Below are 17,264 nucleotides of genomic sequence, written 5' to 3'. Positions count from 1 at the left end.
TCCAACAGTTGGTAAAAACACATTCTTTTCACGCTCACATATAATATCTATAGAAATTAACTAGGTCATAAAGCTAGATCCCCACAGATTTCAAAGAATTACTAATGTATGGACCATTATATAGTTAACCTTGAAATTAGTAACAATAATTTTTTTGGAAAAAATTATAAACATGGAAAAATTTATAGGTAGAAAAATTATAATGGAAATACTTAGAACTGAGTAACAGTAAAAAATAAGTATAAAAAGTGATTTTTTGTTTGTTTGTTTTTTAAGACAGAATCTTGCTCTGTTACCCAGGCTGGAGTGCAGTGATATGATCACAGCTCACTGTAGCCTCTACCTCCAGGGTTCAAGTGATTCTCCTGTCTCAGACTCCAGAGTAGCTGGGACTACAGGAGCGCCACCATGTCTGGCTCTTTTTCTTTCCTTCCTTTCCTTCCCTTTTTTCCCTTCTTTTCCTTCCTTCCCTCCCTCCCACCCACCCCTGCTTCTCTCTCTCTTGCTCTCTTTCTTTCTGACGTGTTCTCCATGTTGTCCAGGCTGGTCTCAAACTCCTGGACTCAAATGATCTGCCTGCCTCAGCCTCCCAAAGTGCTGGGTATACAAGTGTGAGCCACTGCACCTGGCCTAAAAAGTGATACTTAAAGGGATATTTGCATGAACATTCACATTAAAAAGGAAAGACACAAAATTAATGAGTTAACCACACAACTGAAGAAGTTACAGAAAAGAAGAGCAGAATAAACTTCAAAAAAGTAGAAGAGGCTAGCCATGGTGGTGCACGCCTGTAATCCCAGCAGTTTGGAAACCTGAGGTGGGAGGATTGCTTGAGGTCAGGAGTTTTAAGACCAGCCTGGGCAACACAGCAAGATTCTGTCCATTTTTTAAAAAAGAAAACACATATATTCTTTTAAGTAGAAGAAAGGGAATAATAAAAAACACAACCTCCTGGTGAGATTAAGGAAGAAAAAAAAGGAAATGAGCATTAGAAATAAAAAAGAAGGCACAATTACAGATCCAGAGAAATTTTAAAAGATAAAAGATTAATTATATGAATAACTTTATAACAACAAATTTGAAAATTTAAATGAAATGTAGTTTATACATTTATTTATATATTTAGCTAGAAAATACAAGTTATTTAATTAATTTATTTTTGAGACAGGGTCTCACTCTGTTGCCCAGGCTGGAGTGCAGTGGTGTGATCATGGCTCACTGCAACCTTGAGCTCCCAAGCTCAAGCGATCCCCCTCACCTCAGCTTCCCATGTAGCTGAGACCACAGGTATGTGCCACCATGCCCAGCTGCCCAGCTATTTTTTTTTTTAAGAGACAGGGTCTCACTATGTTCCCCAGGCTGGTCTTGAACTCCTAGGCTCAAGCAATCCTCCTGCCTTGGCCTCCCAAAGTGCTAGGATTACAGGCCCAGCACACACAGCCAAAAACACAAGTTATTAAAATTGACTAAAAAGAAACAGAAAGCCTGGGTAGTCCTAGAATGGTAAAACAATAAAGGTTAGGTTTTCTCCCCCCAGCAAGGGAATTCCAAGTTCAGGTGACTTTTCAGAAAAGTTCTACCAAATATTCAAGGAATTGATCATTGCAATTAGATGCACAATTTTCCAGAGAAAAGAAAAAGAAAGAATACCTCCAGCTTTTTTTCAAAATGCTAACATAGATTGATAGAGCCAGGAAGTTACACAAAAATGAGAACTTCCAGGCTAGTCTCAGTTAAATACAAAAACCCTAAATAAAATATCACCAAACTACCTCCAGTAATGTGTAAAACACACTATGGCCTCAAACTCCTGGCCTCAAGTTATCCTCCCACCTCAGCCTTCGAAGCAGCTGGGACTACAGGCATATGCCAATGTGCCCAGCTCTTTGTAGTGTTTTTAACTTACTCTGGCCCTATCTACTGCTCTGCAGATTAATACTGGCTCTGAAGACAACAACCTACTTTCCCAGCACCAGTGTTTATTACCAAGGGTGGCAGAAAGGACCTTCTTCTCAGAGAATTGTGGTTGTTTTGACCTTGCTGGTGACTCCGAGCTCAAAGTGCTTGCGCCTATTTTAACTAACTCAAAACTTTCCTAGGACAAACACAACTACCCAGGGTAGGGGGCATTTATTGAATACATTTAAAGGCAAATGAATTAGCCACTGTCAGTTGGGGTAAGGCATAACTGCCACTTGGGGTAAACAACAGATAATCCAAAAAGCTTGAGAAGAAAAGATGAGAAGTGAGGCATTTTAGGGAATAAGGGCTTTGAAAAGCTCCCACATATTCCTGGGAATCTAGAAGGCCATGCACTTACCCAAGTCAGGCTGTATGCTCAGAAAAGACCTAAAAAAACTGTTGCTTCTGGCTGACACCCAGACTCTACACAAGCAGGAAATGAAGACAAGGGCAGAATTATAAACAGCCTTAGTGTAGAAGGTGTCCCAACACATACACAAAGATGAAATATTTTTGTTGATGATGATGATGTTGTTGTTCCAGATGTTTAAGGAAACGTATGTTGACTCACTAGCTGACTACTAAACTAACGAAACAAAGACTTCAGTAGAATATAGATTTTACGCCTGGCGCGGTGGCTCAAGCCTGTAATCCCAGCACTTTGGGAGGCCGAGACGGGCGGATCACGAGGTCAGGAGATCGAGACCATCCTGGCTAACACAGTGAAACCCCGTCTCTACTAAAAATACAAAAAACTAGCCGGGCGAGGTGGAGGCGCCCGTAGTCCCAGCTACTCGGGAGGCTGAGGCAGGAGAATGGCGTGAACCCGGGAGGCGGAGCTTGCAGTGAGCTGAGATCTGGCCACTGCACTCCAGCCTGGGTGACAGAGCAAGACTCCGTCTCAAAAAAAAAAAAAAAAAAAAACCTAATGAAACAAAGACTTCAGTAGAATATAGATTTTACAAAATTAGTACAGAAAAGTCACTAAACAAACAAGTTACAACAAGGAGCAGAAACAAACCTTGGGGAGGGGTGAAATATGATTATAGATTTCCCACATTATATTATTTAAAATGTCTAATTTTCACAAAACCTATGAGACATACAAAGAAGTAACTGTGGCCTATACACAGGAAAAAAAGAAATTAATAGGAACAATCATTGACAAAGCCTAGACACTGGACTTATTAGACAAAGACTTTATGTTAACTGTTTTAAATATGCTAAAAGAAACAATGGATAAAGAACTAAAAACAAATAAGAACAATGTCTCACCAAATAATTAATATCAATAAATAGATGGAAGTTAGAAGGAGGGGCTTCGAGACAGCTGGCTAGAGGCATCCAGCACTCACCTCCTCCACAAAGAAGACTCAAAATAACAAGTAGATAATTATACTCTGAATAGAGCATTTAAGAGAGAAGAGTGAAATACACCTAAGACACAGAGGGATCAGAAGGCAAGGCTACCAGCTTAGTTGGGATCAGCTGAGAGCCCAGAGAAGCTTCCCAGTACAGAGAAAAGGTCAATGACCACAAACTCTTGTAACCTGGGCCAGGAGAAAACCTCTTGACCCTTGTAAGCCCTGAGACTACTGTAGGGAGCTGCCTGGAGATGACATGATAGCATTGCTCCAGAGAGGAAGCTCACACCAGGTCCCACTGCCCTACAACTCCTAAGCAGCAGCAGCATGGCACTACTTTGAGAGCCTAGTCCATGCCAGACTGCATGCTGCTCACATCACTAGAGATATCCTCCCACATCCATCCAGAGGGCTGTAGCAGTACAATGCTGGTTAAACCCAGGGGAGTAGCAGGGAACTCAGCACTCTAGCACATACAGTGTGCTGCACCCTGGGGAATGTGCAGTGTATCACACTGGGGAGGCTGCCCCCAGGATAAAGGGAACTAAAGTGTGTGCTTTCTAGAACCTGAGACTGCCTTTCTGGGGCAGCCACCACAGACAGCGACCCCATTCTCCTAGCAGCAGGGCTGATGTGCACAAGCCCTGAGAACAGACTCTGCCGCTGCCCATTGCAGCTGCCACTGCTGCTGTAGGGGCTGAAGCATGCACTTCAGGCAGTAACCACACCCTCTTCAGCAGCAAAGTCAAAGCACACTTGCACATGCCTTGAGGACAGGTCCCTCAGCTGTCCCAAACCCCTGCACTCTCAAACACTTTTGCAACCACCTAAGCACTCCACCTGGGCCAGGGGCACACCCTGCCCTGCACACTACAGGTGGTGCCTCAGCATAATACTGAAACTACTGAAGACAGGTCTGCTCAGCCTAACACTGCCTCCCACTCAGTGCCCAAGCCCACTACCCTGGGGCCTGAGGATTGCCCCACCCTATCCACCACTAGAGGGATCTCTGCACTCCTCTTCAGAACCCGAGGACAGGCTTACCCTGTCTGCCACTACCAGCACAGCCAGCATTCACTCAAATGTGCCATCTGGACGTCTGGGGACTGGCCCACCCAGCTTGTCACAGCCAATGCTAACACAAACACATGCTACTTCAGAGCCTGATGGTTGTCCCATCACCATAACTGCCATCACCCAAACAAGCACACTGCCCAGGAGACCGAGAACCTACCCCCCTACCTCGTTCACTGCTGCTACTCCTGGTACCTGAGCAAGTGCCTAGAGGCTGAAGAATCAGCATATCGGGACCCACTAACACTGGTGCTCATCTATGCCACCCAGAGGCCCAAGGAGAGGCATACTCAACCTGCCAGTGCCACCAGTTGAGCTTGAAGACTGAGGACTGGCAACCCCTTCCACAGTAAACCTCATCACAATTTCCACTAACAAACTCGGCCTTAGCCACTGAGAAAACCACAAATACCACAGATGCTGTTTACAGTTGAAGAAATCATACAGAAACTGCATGACTCCATGCACCCAGAATAACAGCTAAAGTGTCCTACCCAACCAACACCATAGATACATCCTTAGGAAGAAGTCTTCCCCTATAAAAGCCTATCCAAAAAAAAATTGGATGTGACTGTTATACCAGATAGGCAGATATCAACATAAGGAAAAAATAAACATGAAAACACAAGGAAATATGACAACTCGAAAGGAACATAATAATTCTTCAGCAATAGATTCCAGTGGAAAATAATTTTATGGAATTCCAGAAAACTCAAAATAATGATAATCAAAGTAGCTCAGTGAGATACAAGAGAACATAGATAAATATTACAAATAAATCAGAAAAACAATTCAAGATATGAATGAGAAATTCACCAGAGATAGATATAATAAAAAAGAACCAAACAGAAATCCTGGAACTGAAGAATTCAATGACTGAAACAAAAAATTCATTTGAGAACTTCCACAATAAACTAGAGCTATCAGAAGAAAGAATCTCAGAACTTAAAGACAAGTCTTTTTAAATAACCCAGTCAGACAAAGATAAAAAAAATAAATATATAGGCTGGGCGTGGTGGCTCATGGCCACAATCCCAGCACCTTGGGAGGCTAAGGTGAGCAGATCACTTGAGCTCAGGAGTTCAAGACCAGCCTGCCCAAAGCATGGTGAAATCCTATCTCTACTAAAAATACAAAAACTTAGCCCAGCATGGTGGCTTGTGCCTGTAGTCCCAGCTACTTGGGAGGCTGAGGCATGGAAATTGCTTGAGCCTGGGAGGTGGAGGTTGCAGCAAGCTGAGATCACACCACTGCACTCCAGCCTGGGGAACAGAGCGAGATTCCATCTCAGAAACAACAACAAATCAAACCAACAACTAAATAAATAAATACATAAATACATACATAAAAAGAATGAACGAAACCTACTTGGCATACGGGACACCATGATATTACTAAATACACAAATTTGGAGAGTTCTAGAAGGTAAAGAGAAGAGTAAAGGAATAGAAAACATACTTAATGAAATAGTACCTGAAAATTTCTCAAGTCTAGCAAGAGATTTAGACATCTAGATACAGGAAGCTCAGGGAAACCCAAATAGATGTAACTCAAAAAGCTCTCTGGCCGGGCGCGGTGGCTCAAGCCTGTAATCTCAGCACTTTGGGAGGCTGAGACAGGCGGATCACAAGGTCAGGAGATCAAGACCCTCCTGGCTAACACGGTGAAACCCCATCTCTACTAAAAAAAAAAAAATACAAAAAACTAGCCAGGCGAGGTGGCGGGCGCCTATAGTCCCAGCTACTCAGGAGGCTGAGGCAGGAGAATGGTGTGAACCTGAAAGGCGGAGCTTGCAGTGAGCTGAGATCCAGCCACTGCACTCCAGTTTGGGCGACAGAGCGAGACTCCATCTCAAAAAAAAAAAAAAAAAGTTTTAAAAAAAAAAAAAGCTCTCCATGGCATACTATAGGCAAACTGTCAAAAGTCAGAGAATTCTGAAAATGACAAGAAGAAAGCATCTAGTCACATATAAGGGAACTCCTATCAGACTAACAGTGGATTTATCAGCAGAAACCTTATAGGTCAGGAGAAAATAGATGATATATTCAAAGTGCCGAAAGAAAAACAAAATTATCAACCAAGAATATTATACCCAGCAAAGTTAACCTTAAAAAATTAAGGATAAATAAAGTCTTTCTCAGAAAAGCAAAACCTGAAGCAATTCATCACCACTAGACTGGCCCTACAAGAAACGTTAAAAGAAGGTCCTATACATGGAAGTGAAAGGACATTATCTACCATCATGAAAATACATGAAAGTATAAAACTCACTGGTAGAGCAAACACAAAAATGAAAAAGAGAAGGGATTCAAATGTTACTACTATTGAAAACCACCAAACCATAAAGATAAACAGTAAAAGAGAAACAAAAGGACAAAGCATATACAAAGCAACCAGAGGCCGGGCGCGGTGGCTCAAGCCTGTAATCCCAGCACTTTGGGAGGCCGAGACGGGCGGATCACGAGGTCAGGAGATCGAGACCATCCTGGCTAACACGGTGAAACCCCGTCTCTACTAAAAATACAAAAAACTAGCCGGGCGAGGTGGCGGGCGCCTGTAGTCCCAGCTACTCGGGAGGCTGAGGCAGGAGAATGGCATAAACCCGGGAGGCAGAGCTTGCAGTGAGCCGAGATTGCGCCACTGCACTCCAGCCCGGGCGACAGAGCCAGACTCCGTCTCAAAAAAAAAGAAAAAAAAAAAACAAAGCAACCAGAAAACAACTAACAAAATTACAGGAATAAGTCCTTACATATCAATAATGACCTCAAATGTAAATGGATTAAAGTTTCCACTTAAAAGATACAGACTGGCTGAATTGATTTTTTTTTTTTCTTTTGAGATGGAGTCTTTGCTCTGTCGCCCAGGCTGGAGTGCAGTGGCATGATCTTGGCTCACTGTCAGCTCTGCCTCCCAGGTTCATGTCATTCTCCTGCCTCGGCCTCCCGAGTAGCTGGGACTACAGGTGCCTGCCACCACACCCAGCTACTTTTTTGTATTTTTTAGTAGAGATGGGTTTCACTGTGTTAGCCAGGATGGTCTCAATCTCCTGACCTCGTGATCCACCCACCTTGGCCTCCCAAAGTACTGGGATTACAGGCGTGAGCCACCACATCTGGCCAAATTGATTTTTTAAATTACCCAATTACATGCTGCCTACAAGAAACTCACTTCTGGGGCCGGGCACGGTGGCTCAAGCCTGTAATCCCAGCACTTTGGGAGGCCGAGACGGGCGGATCACGAGGTCAGGAGATCGAGACCATCCTGGCTAACACGGTGAAACCCCGTCTCTACTAAAAAATACAAAAAAAACTAGCCGGGCGAGGTGGTGGGCGCCTGTAGTCCCAGCTACTCCGGAGGCTGAGGCAGGAGAATAGCGTGAACCCAGGAAGCGGAGCTTGCAGTGAGCTGAGATCCGGCCACTGCACTCCAGCCGGGGCGACAGAGCGAGACTCCGTCTCAAAAAAAAAAAAAAAAAAAAAAAAAAAAGGAAACTCACTTCTCCTGTAGAGACCTATACGGACTGAAAGTAAAGGGATGGAAATAGATATTCCATGCAAATGGAAACCCAAAGCAAGCAGGAGTAGCTATACTTAGATAAAACAGACTTTAAGTCAAAAACAGTAAAAACAGACAGAGAAGGTCATTATATAATGACAAATGAATTGATTCAGCAATAGGATATAATACTAAATACATATGCATCCACATCAAAGCACCCAGATATATAAAGCTAATATTATTAGATCTAAAGGGAGAGATAGACTCTAGAACAATAATATTATAATTGGGGACTTCAACATTCAACTCTCAGCATTATAGATCACCTACACAGAAAATTAACAAAAAACATAAGATTTAAACTGCACTTTAGATCAAATGGACCTAACAGATATCTACAGAACATTTTATCCAACAACTGTAGAATATACATTTTTCTCATCAGCACATGTAACATTCTCCAGGATAGACCACATGCTGGGCCACAAAATAAGTCTCAACAAATTTTTTAAGAACTGTAATCATATCAAGTATCTCTCAGACAACAATGGAATAAAATTAGAAGTCAATAACAAGAGGAACTTTGGAGACTGTACAAACACATGGAAATTAAACTATATGCTCTTCAACAACCTTTAGGTCAACAAAATTAAGACACAAATCAAAATAATTCTTGAAACAAATGAAAATAGAAATACAAACTACAAAAACTGTGAGATACGGCAAAAACAGTGCTAAGAGGGAATTTTATAGCAATAAATGCCTACATTAAGAAAGTAGAAAGATTTCAAATAACCAATCTAATGATGCAACTCAAGGAACCAGAAAAGCAAAAACAGCCAACCCCAAATTAATAGAAGAAAAGAAATATTAAAAATCAGAAAAGTAAAAAAACAGAGATCAAAAAAAGACAAAACAACAGATTAATGAAACAAAAAGTGGTTTTTTGAGAAGATAAACAAAATTAATAAACTACTAGCTAAACTAACCAAGGAAAAAGAGAGAATATCCAAATAAACAAAATCAGAAATGAAAAATGAGATATAACAATGATACCACCAGAAATACAAAAGATCATCATAGACTGTTATGAAAAACTATAGGCTAACAAAGTAGAAATTCCATAAGAAATGAATAAATTCTTGGACATATATACATCCTACAAGATTGAATCAAGAAGACATTAAAAACCTGAACAGATCAATAATGAGTTATGAGATTGAATCAGTAATAAAAACTCTCCCAACAAATAAAAGTCCAGGATTGGATAACTTTACTACTAAATTCTACCAAACTCATAACGAACATCCCATGCTCATTGATCAGAACATACTACCCAAAGTAATTCTCCTAAAACTATTCCAAAAAAAAATGAAGAGGAGGGAATTTCTTTAACTCTTTGTATAAGGCCAGGATTACCTTGATACCAAAATCAGACAAGGACACAGCAAAAAAAGAAAACTACAGGTCAATATCCCTGATGAGCACAGATGCAAAAATTCTCAGCAGAATATGAGCAAATTGAATCTTAACAGTACATCGAAAGGATAATACACTACAAGCAAGTAGGATTTATCTCAGCAATGCAAACATGGTTCAACATATACAAATCAATACATGTGACACATCACATTGACAGAATGAAGGATAAAACCATATGATCATCTCAACAGATGCAGAAAAAATATTCGATAAAATCCAACATCCCTTCATGACAAAAGCTCTCAAAAAACTGGGCATAGAAGGAACACACTTCAACATAATAAAGGCCAAATATGACAAACTCTTAACTAACATCATACTGAATGAGGAAAAGCTGAAAGCCTTTCCTCAAAGAACTGAAACAAGACAAGGATGCTCACCTTCATTCCTTACAATTGGGGACTTCAACATTCAACTCTCAGCATTATAGATCACCTACACAGAAAATTCAACACAGTACTGAGAGTCCTAGCCAGAGCAATCAGTCAAGAGAAAGAAATAAAAAGCATCCAAATTGAAAGAGAGGAGGTCAAATTATCTTTGTTTGCACAGGACATGATCTTGTATTTAGAAAAACCTAAAGACTCTACCACAAAATTCTTAATTTGATAAACAAATTCAGTAAAGTTGCAAGACATAAAATGAACATATAAAAATCAGTAGTATTGCTATATACCAACAGTGAAATAGCTAAGGTAGAAATGAAAAAGGCAATTCCATTTATAATACCTACACACACAAAAATGGAAGACAACACACACACACACAAAATGGAAAGGCATACCATGCTCATGGATTATAAAACTTAATATTGTTAAAAGGAACATACTACTCAAAGCAACATACAGATTCTATGCAATCCCTAGCAAAATACCAATGTCATTTTTCAAAGAAATAGAAAAAAAATCAATCCTAAAATTTGCATGGAACCAAAAAGAGAGTCTGAATAGCCAAAGCAATCCTGAGCAAAATAACAACAACAAACAAACAAAAAATGAAAATAAAAAAGCTGGCAGCATCACACTACCTGACTTACAAGGCTATAGTAAACAAAACAGCATGATATTGGTATAAAAATAGACATATCAACCAACAGAACAGAATAGAGATCCCAGAAATAAATCCATGTATTTACAGCCAAATGATTTTTGACAAAGGCAAAGGTTTTTATTTCATATATTTTGGACCATTTGTATGCCTTTTTATGATTTTTACTTATTTTGCTATTTAGTTATTTTACCTCTTTTATTGATTTGTAGGATTTCTTGATGTACTTTATATACTAACCTTTTGTCAGCCAGTAGTCTATATCTAGTAAGGAAGAGAGAATACACTCTAGATATTTCAAATAGGGGGATTTAATACAAGGAATTGGTTACAAAGTCATTGGAATGGTTGGAGGCGCAAAAAGTGGATGTTAAGTTTCCAAAACCTTGATATATGCAAGAAGCTGCAGTTATTCCTAGTGCTAGAAGAGTGAAATAGAAAATGAGGTTACCCAGAACCCATGATTATCGTGCTGTCGAGGCTTCTACTTTCTTATAACATTAATATAGGTAACCACACAAAAAAAATTGTTTGAGGGCTATAGTGAATTGAAAAATAATGCAGGCCAGGCATGGTGGCTCACGCTTGTAATCCGAGCATTTTTGGGAGGCCAAGGCTGGTGGATCACTTGAGGTCAGGAGTTTGAAACCAGCCTGACCAACATAGTGAAACCCCATCTCTAATAAAAATACAAAAATTATCTAGGCATGGTGGTGGGTGCCTGTAATCCCAGCTACTCAGAAGGCTGAGGTGGGAGAATCGCTTGAACCTGGGAGGCAGAGGTGGCAGTGAGCCGAGATTGCACCACTGCTCTGTTGCATGGGCAACAGAGCAAGACTCTGTCTCGAAAAAATAAAAAAAGGAAAACAATTCATTTGCTTTTAGATATGCTGTTTCAGGAGGCCCTTAAACTCACAAGTGGAAATGTCAAACAGGCAGTGAGAGACATGCATTCAGATCCCAGGTAGGAAGTAAGGGCTAAAGAAAAATTATAGTAGACAGCAAAGAAGTGGGATTGAAGTCACATTTGAGATGGCCTCAGGGTTAGGAAGAAAGAAGATGAGAGCATGGAATAGAACACTGGAAATAACATTGAAGAGGTCATTAGTGCAAAAAGAGACACACACAAAAAAAGAAACTAAAATAAGGAGAGAATATGAAAAGAAAATTTTATAAGTTGAAGAGGTAATTTCAAGAAAAAAGAAGTGAAAATTTATTTGAGTGCTACTGTGTACCAGATATTGTAAGATAAGGCGGCCAAAGAGTTGCTACTCTCTTTGCTTTGTTCTCTGTCCATACTTTCATTGGTAAACTGAAGAACAAAAGTAAAGATGTACTTTATCATATTTTCAAAGAGAAAGGAGTAGTGGCTGATATGACAGAATCAGGATCCAAATGCATTACAATATACTGGAAGTGATGGGCACATGTAAGGTACATGGATGTGCTTTGGTCAAGGAATAGGCCAAGGTGGACATCTGGGACAGAGTGACTCAGCGAGTTTAGGGTGCAGGTGCATACTCTGGTTGTTACATAACCTGTTTGTGTAAGCTCTTACTGGGCTCAGAGCCACTATTGTTTGAGAAAGGTATAACTGCCCTCCTGATGCCTCTGATGCACTCAGAGAAAAGAGAGAGCCAGAGTTGTTCGTCTTACAGATAGACAGGGGAGAGCCAGAGCTCAGCTTGGCTTGTGCCCAGAGAGAGAAAAAGTTAAGCTGCTAACCCTGTAAGGGAAAGCCAACTTTGTAGCCCAGGGAATGCAGCTGTGTGTTGGAGTGGCAGGAGCTGCAGAGCCGGAGAAGATAGCCGAGATAAAAGCAGACAGTGTAAGAGAGCTGCTCTGAGAGAGCTGCTGCTAGAGAGCTAGTGTGAGTGAGCTGCTGATGAAAGAGCTGCTGAATAAAACCATATTCAACTGCTACGGTCCCCCGAGTGTTCTTTCAGCTATTCGTCACACATCCACCCATTCCTTTTGGACCTCAGCATGGGCTAGAACCCGACCCTGAACCTGACATTTGGTGTAGTCCTCGGCAGAATGAGATGAGTGGGTCTTCAGCCCACAAGGCTCCTGGGTCGGCAATGTGGCTGCAGCATGAACTGTGGTACCTGGTGGCAGCTGTGCTGCGTGGATGGGCTCTGGTGGAGACATGGGCAGCAGGGGACAGGTCCCCTGTGAGTGTGGAGATGGCACCGAAGCACCTGGTAGTGCACAGCACTGAGAAGGTACACGACTTTGTCAGCAGAGTCAGATGGGTGTTTACGACTGTGCTGCGGGATGTGCAAGCCCAGTCCCTGTGGGATGCAGTGCAGGGGGAAGAACCTCGGTTGCAGGCTCACCCAGTGGTCCACCAGAAAATAGAGCATAAGCAGCTGTTGGGCCCCAAAGGTGGGCCTAGCGACCCCCACCCCCACCCCCACTGAATTGTGGGAGTTACGCAAGTAACATCAGCAGCGTCTGGGGGATCCCCGCCCTGCCTGAAGGTTCTGTCTCTGGGATGAAGGAGCTGACACATTTCCTGCTCTGCCTCCAAGATGGAGAGGCTGGCTTCTTTAAAGTGTGAACTGATGCTGGTCCAGAGAAATACCAGAGACTGTCAGATGATGGAAGTCATGTACAGAGTTAGTGCAAGTCATTTGGGAGAAGGACGTTACTGTGCGGCCCAGTCCTGCCTAAGTGCTCCAGTTCAGCGAGTACCTGCTGCAGTCAGGTGGAAGTGTAAAGCCTTTTCTGTTTGATGAGGGAACTGGCTGAAATGCCTGGCTTGGAGGGACACTGGACCACGGGAGTCACATGTGGACTTGGCAATCCACTGGTCCCTGAACCCAGATAAGCTTCTGGGTAGGGCTGCATCAATTAATGGCTATGAAAGCCAGTCAGTGAAAGTGAGACCTGTATCTTTGCACCTTGGCATCAGCCGCCTGGCTCTCCACTTATGCATTGTGTATGTCTCTCCCATGCCTGAATGCATTCTGGGAGTGGATGTTTTGCACAGCTTGGCAGCTGTGCTGTCTGTCACAGACTTGATGGACCACTTGACAATGGAACTGGGACTTCTTTTTCAGACAGCCAGGAACAGTGTGCCTTCACGGCAGGGTGACAATGGACTTTCACAGTGTGCAGTGGTGTCACAGTCTTATTAATGATGTTATGCTAACCTCTGATTCTTTTACAGGTTTAAAAGTGGCAATGCTCCTCTTGCCTGGGATTGGGATAATGAAACTGAGGCAGCCTTTTCCAACAGCCAAGCAGGCTATTCAGTAGACACAAGCCCTATGGGAAGTTGACCAGGGGTGCTCATTTAAGCTGGATGTGGATGTGACCACAGATAGTTTTGGCTAGGGCCCATAGCAATGCATGAGGCACTTGGGAGTGACAGTAGGCTTTTAGTCCCAACTATGGAAGGGAGCTGAGCTCCGACACTCATTGATAGGGAAGCAGTTAGCAGCTACATATGCTTCCCTTCAGGCTAACGAGAGTGTGGCAGGACAGACAACTTTCCCAATAGCAGGATGGGTGCATTCATAGGTAACAAGCCCCAGACTGGAATGGCGCAGATATCCACTTTAGCAAAGTGCAGCACCTATTTAGAACAGCAGAGTATGCTGAGTACAAGTCCCTTAGCTGCAGTGTTACAAGAGGTCTTGGGACTTGGAGTCCTAATGCAAGATAAGGCCATGGGACCCGAAGCACCCCTAGACTCTGAGCCTTCACCGTTAGGAAGAACATCCCCCATTCTTAATAGGGCAGGGTACACAGATAGGTCTAGCTTGGGTGCTACTGCTGCCTGGATTGCTGTCACAGTCTAGCCTCGTACTGACACCATATGGTTTGAAAACAGGTGCAGGCAAAGTAGCCAATGGGCTGAACTCGGAGCAATGTGAACGATGATCACCAAGGAGGTGGCACCTATGTTAATCCGCACTAATAGCTAGGCAGTTTATCAAAGCTTATGTATGTAAGGGCCTGTGTGTCCAGAAACTTATGTATGTGTTGGACCTGTGTCCGGGGCCTATGTGCCAAAACTGTATATCAGGCCTGCATGCCCAAAGTTTATGTGTCAGGCTTATGTATGAAGCCTATGTGTGTTTATTGGGCCTCTGTGCCCAAAACCTATCTCTCTTGGCCTAGAGGGTGAAATTTAAGGTATATGGATGTGCTTTGGTCAACGAATAGGCCAAGATGGACATCTGGGCCAGAATGACTCAGTGATTTTAAGGGCGCAGGCGCAAACTCCACTTGTTATATAACCTGTTTGTGTAAGCTCATACTGGGCTCGGAGCCACTATTGAGAAAGGTATAACTGCCCTGCTGATGCCGTGCACAGGGCTTGTGCAGGCGCACCCAGAGAAAAAGAGAGAGCGAGCCAGAGTTGTCCATCTTGTAGGCGGACAAGGGGGACCCAGGGCCCGGCTCGTCTTGTACCCAGAGAAAGTTAAGCTGCTAACCCTGTAAGGGAGAGCTTGCCTTGTAGGCCAGGGAATGCAGCTGTGTGTGGGAGCGGCAGGAGCGGCAGAGCTAGAGCCGACAGCCAAGATAAAAGCAGTGTCAGACAGCTGCTGCAGGAGAGCTGCTGATGAGAGAGCTAGTGCAAGTGAGCTGCTGATGAAAGAGTTGCTGAATAAAACCATATTCACCTGCCTACAGCCCCTTGTGTGTTCTTTCAGCTATTTGTTGCCCATCCACCCACTCCCTTGGGACCTCAGCATGGGCCAGAACCTGACACTGGGTGTGACAGCACACCCTCGCAAAAGGATATCTAAGAAGAATAAAAATACATCACCTATGAATAATTCTTGCCCAAAATATTTAACCTGAATTTAATCAAGCCTCTCTCTAGGCCTAACTTCCACTTTACAAGAAATGCAAAGGCCAAAAGATGTTAAATGACACCGTAGGGAAAACAATCAGATAAATCCAGAAAATAGGATGGTCTATGAGACAACTGGCCTTAACTCTTAACAAAGACAACATTGTAATGAGTGGATTAATAAGAAAAGGTGGAGGACTGTTCACATCACAAGTGATCAAGAGGAGGTCATATGGGAACTCTCTGTACTCTGCTCAAGTTTTTTATAAACCTGAAACTGTCCTAAAAATATAATCTAAAAAAATACAGAGAAATGCTGAGTCAGTCACTCAGAGAAAGAAACGTCAATACTAAGATTCCACTTTCTGGTTCTTACTCATTTGGTACTGCAGAATCAGTGGCTGAAAGTGCAACACTTCCTTTTTGCTGTGCTGGTTACTTTTCTTCATATATAATGCCACTGGTAAGCATGAAGAACAGTTTCTTCTTTTTCCCCTCACACTCAAGGAAAGTCTAAACAGCTGACCAATGAAGGCACGCTCATCACCTGCTGGCACTGATCAAAGCAAAGGTACACACAACACCTGAAAAGCTCCTCCCTAGAGTAACAGATATGCCACCTGGCCTAGAGCTCTGCCTCAAATATGGCCTATTCCAAAGTTTTTTATTCTGAAGATGAAGAAATCAAGGTCCAGAAAGGTCACACCTGTGAGATGAAGCTAGCTGAGCCTAGGCAAGGAATCCATCTCCTGACTCCTAGTCTGCCACTCTTACCCAGCACTTTCAGTGAAAGTGAAAATAGCCTGGAAGACATCCCTCTCTGCTAGAACTGCCTTTTAGAGAGTAAAGCAATTTCCAAATATGTACAGCAATATCAAATACAATAGGCATTAATTAATAAGTAGCTACTAAGCACTTGAAATGTGGCTAGTCTGAATTGGGATGTGTTGTAAGTCTAAACTGGATTTCAAAGAGTATGATTTTTAAAAAGTAAAACAACTTATTAACAATTTTTAAAAGATTGGTCAGGCGTGGTGGCTCACGCCTGTAATCCCAACACTTTTGGAGGTCAAGGTTGGCAGATCACCTGAGGTCAGGAGTTCGAGACCAGCCTGGCCAACATGGTGAAACCCCATCTCTACTAAAAATACAAAAACTTAGCTGGGCAAGGTAGTGGGCACCTGTAATCCCAGCTACTCAGAAGGCTGAGGCAGGAGAATCGCTTGAACCCAGGAGACGGAGCTTGCAGTGAGCCAAGATTGCGCCACTGCACTCCAGCCTGGGCAATGGAAGGAGACTCCATCTCAAAAAAAAAAAAAAATTATTATATGTTGAAATAATATTTTGATAGGTTAAATCAAATATATTATCAAATTTATTTTTAGAAACAACCAAAGATAACAAGCAACTAAACGCAAGGTATGAACACTGACTGGATCCTAGTTTGGGGAGAAAAAAAAAAAAGCTACAAAAAACAGTGTATTCATTTTCTATTGCTGCTGTAACAAGTCACCACAAATTTGGTGGCTTAAAATCATACAAGCTTATTATCTTATAATTCTATAGGTCAGAAGTCCAAAACAGGCCTTACTGGATTAAAATCGAGGTTTCAGCAGGGATAGGCTGCTTTCTGAAAGGCATACGGGAGAATCCGCTTCCTTGTCCTTTCCAGTCTCTCTTCCAGAGGTCACTGACATCCCTTGGCTTGTATTCTTCCATTTTCAAATCCAGCAACACTGTCTCTCTCTGTGCCTTTCTCCCATAGTCACATTTCCCTCTGACTCTGTTTTTCTACCTCTATCATCCACTTTTAAGGACCCTTAAAAGTGGATTAAGGGCCCACCAAATAGTCCAGTATAATCTCACTATTTTAAGTTCAATTGATGAGCAACCTTAATTCCCCAGTTGCCATGTAAGGTAAGGTAACATAGTCAGAGGTTCAGAGGATTAGGACGTGGATACCTTTGGGTACAGGGGAAGCATTTTTCTGCTTACTACAAATAGTTTTGTGACAATGGCAGAAATTT

General features: G+C 42.4%; 1 protein-coding gene across 1 annotated transcript in view; it reads right to left on the bottom strand.

Annotated features, from left to right (window-relative positions):
* LOC115894560 overlaps positions 1-16,922 on the bottom strand; it is a 35,598-nt gene extending 18,676 nt beyond the window's left edge. Inside the window, exon 1 of the mRNA XM_030922110.1 lies at positions 16,829-16,922. Coding sequence (XP_030777970.1) covers positions 16,829-16,878 — 50 coding nt within the window. The 5' untranslated portion in view covers positions 16,879-16,922. The remainder of the gene's footprint in view (positions 1-16,828) is intronic.
* Between the last annotated feature and the right edge of the window lie 342 nt (positions 16,923-17,264).

Source organism: Rhinopithecus roxellana, chromosome 18, assembly GCF_007565055.1.
Source record: "Rhinopithecus roxellana isolate Shanxi Qingling chromosome 18, ASM756505v1, whole genome shotgun sequence".
Classification (NCBI taxonomy): domain Eukaryota; kingdom Metazoa; phylum Chordata; class Mammalia; order Primates; family Cercopithecidae; genus Rhinopithecus; species Rhinopithecus roxellana.
The sequence above is the reverse complement of the archived record's forward strand: the minus strand, read 5'-3'. Positions and strand labels throughout refer to the sequence as shown.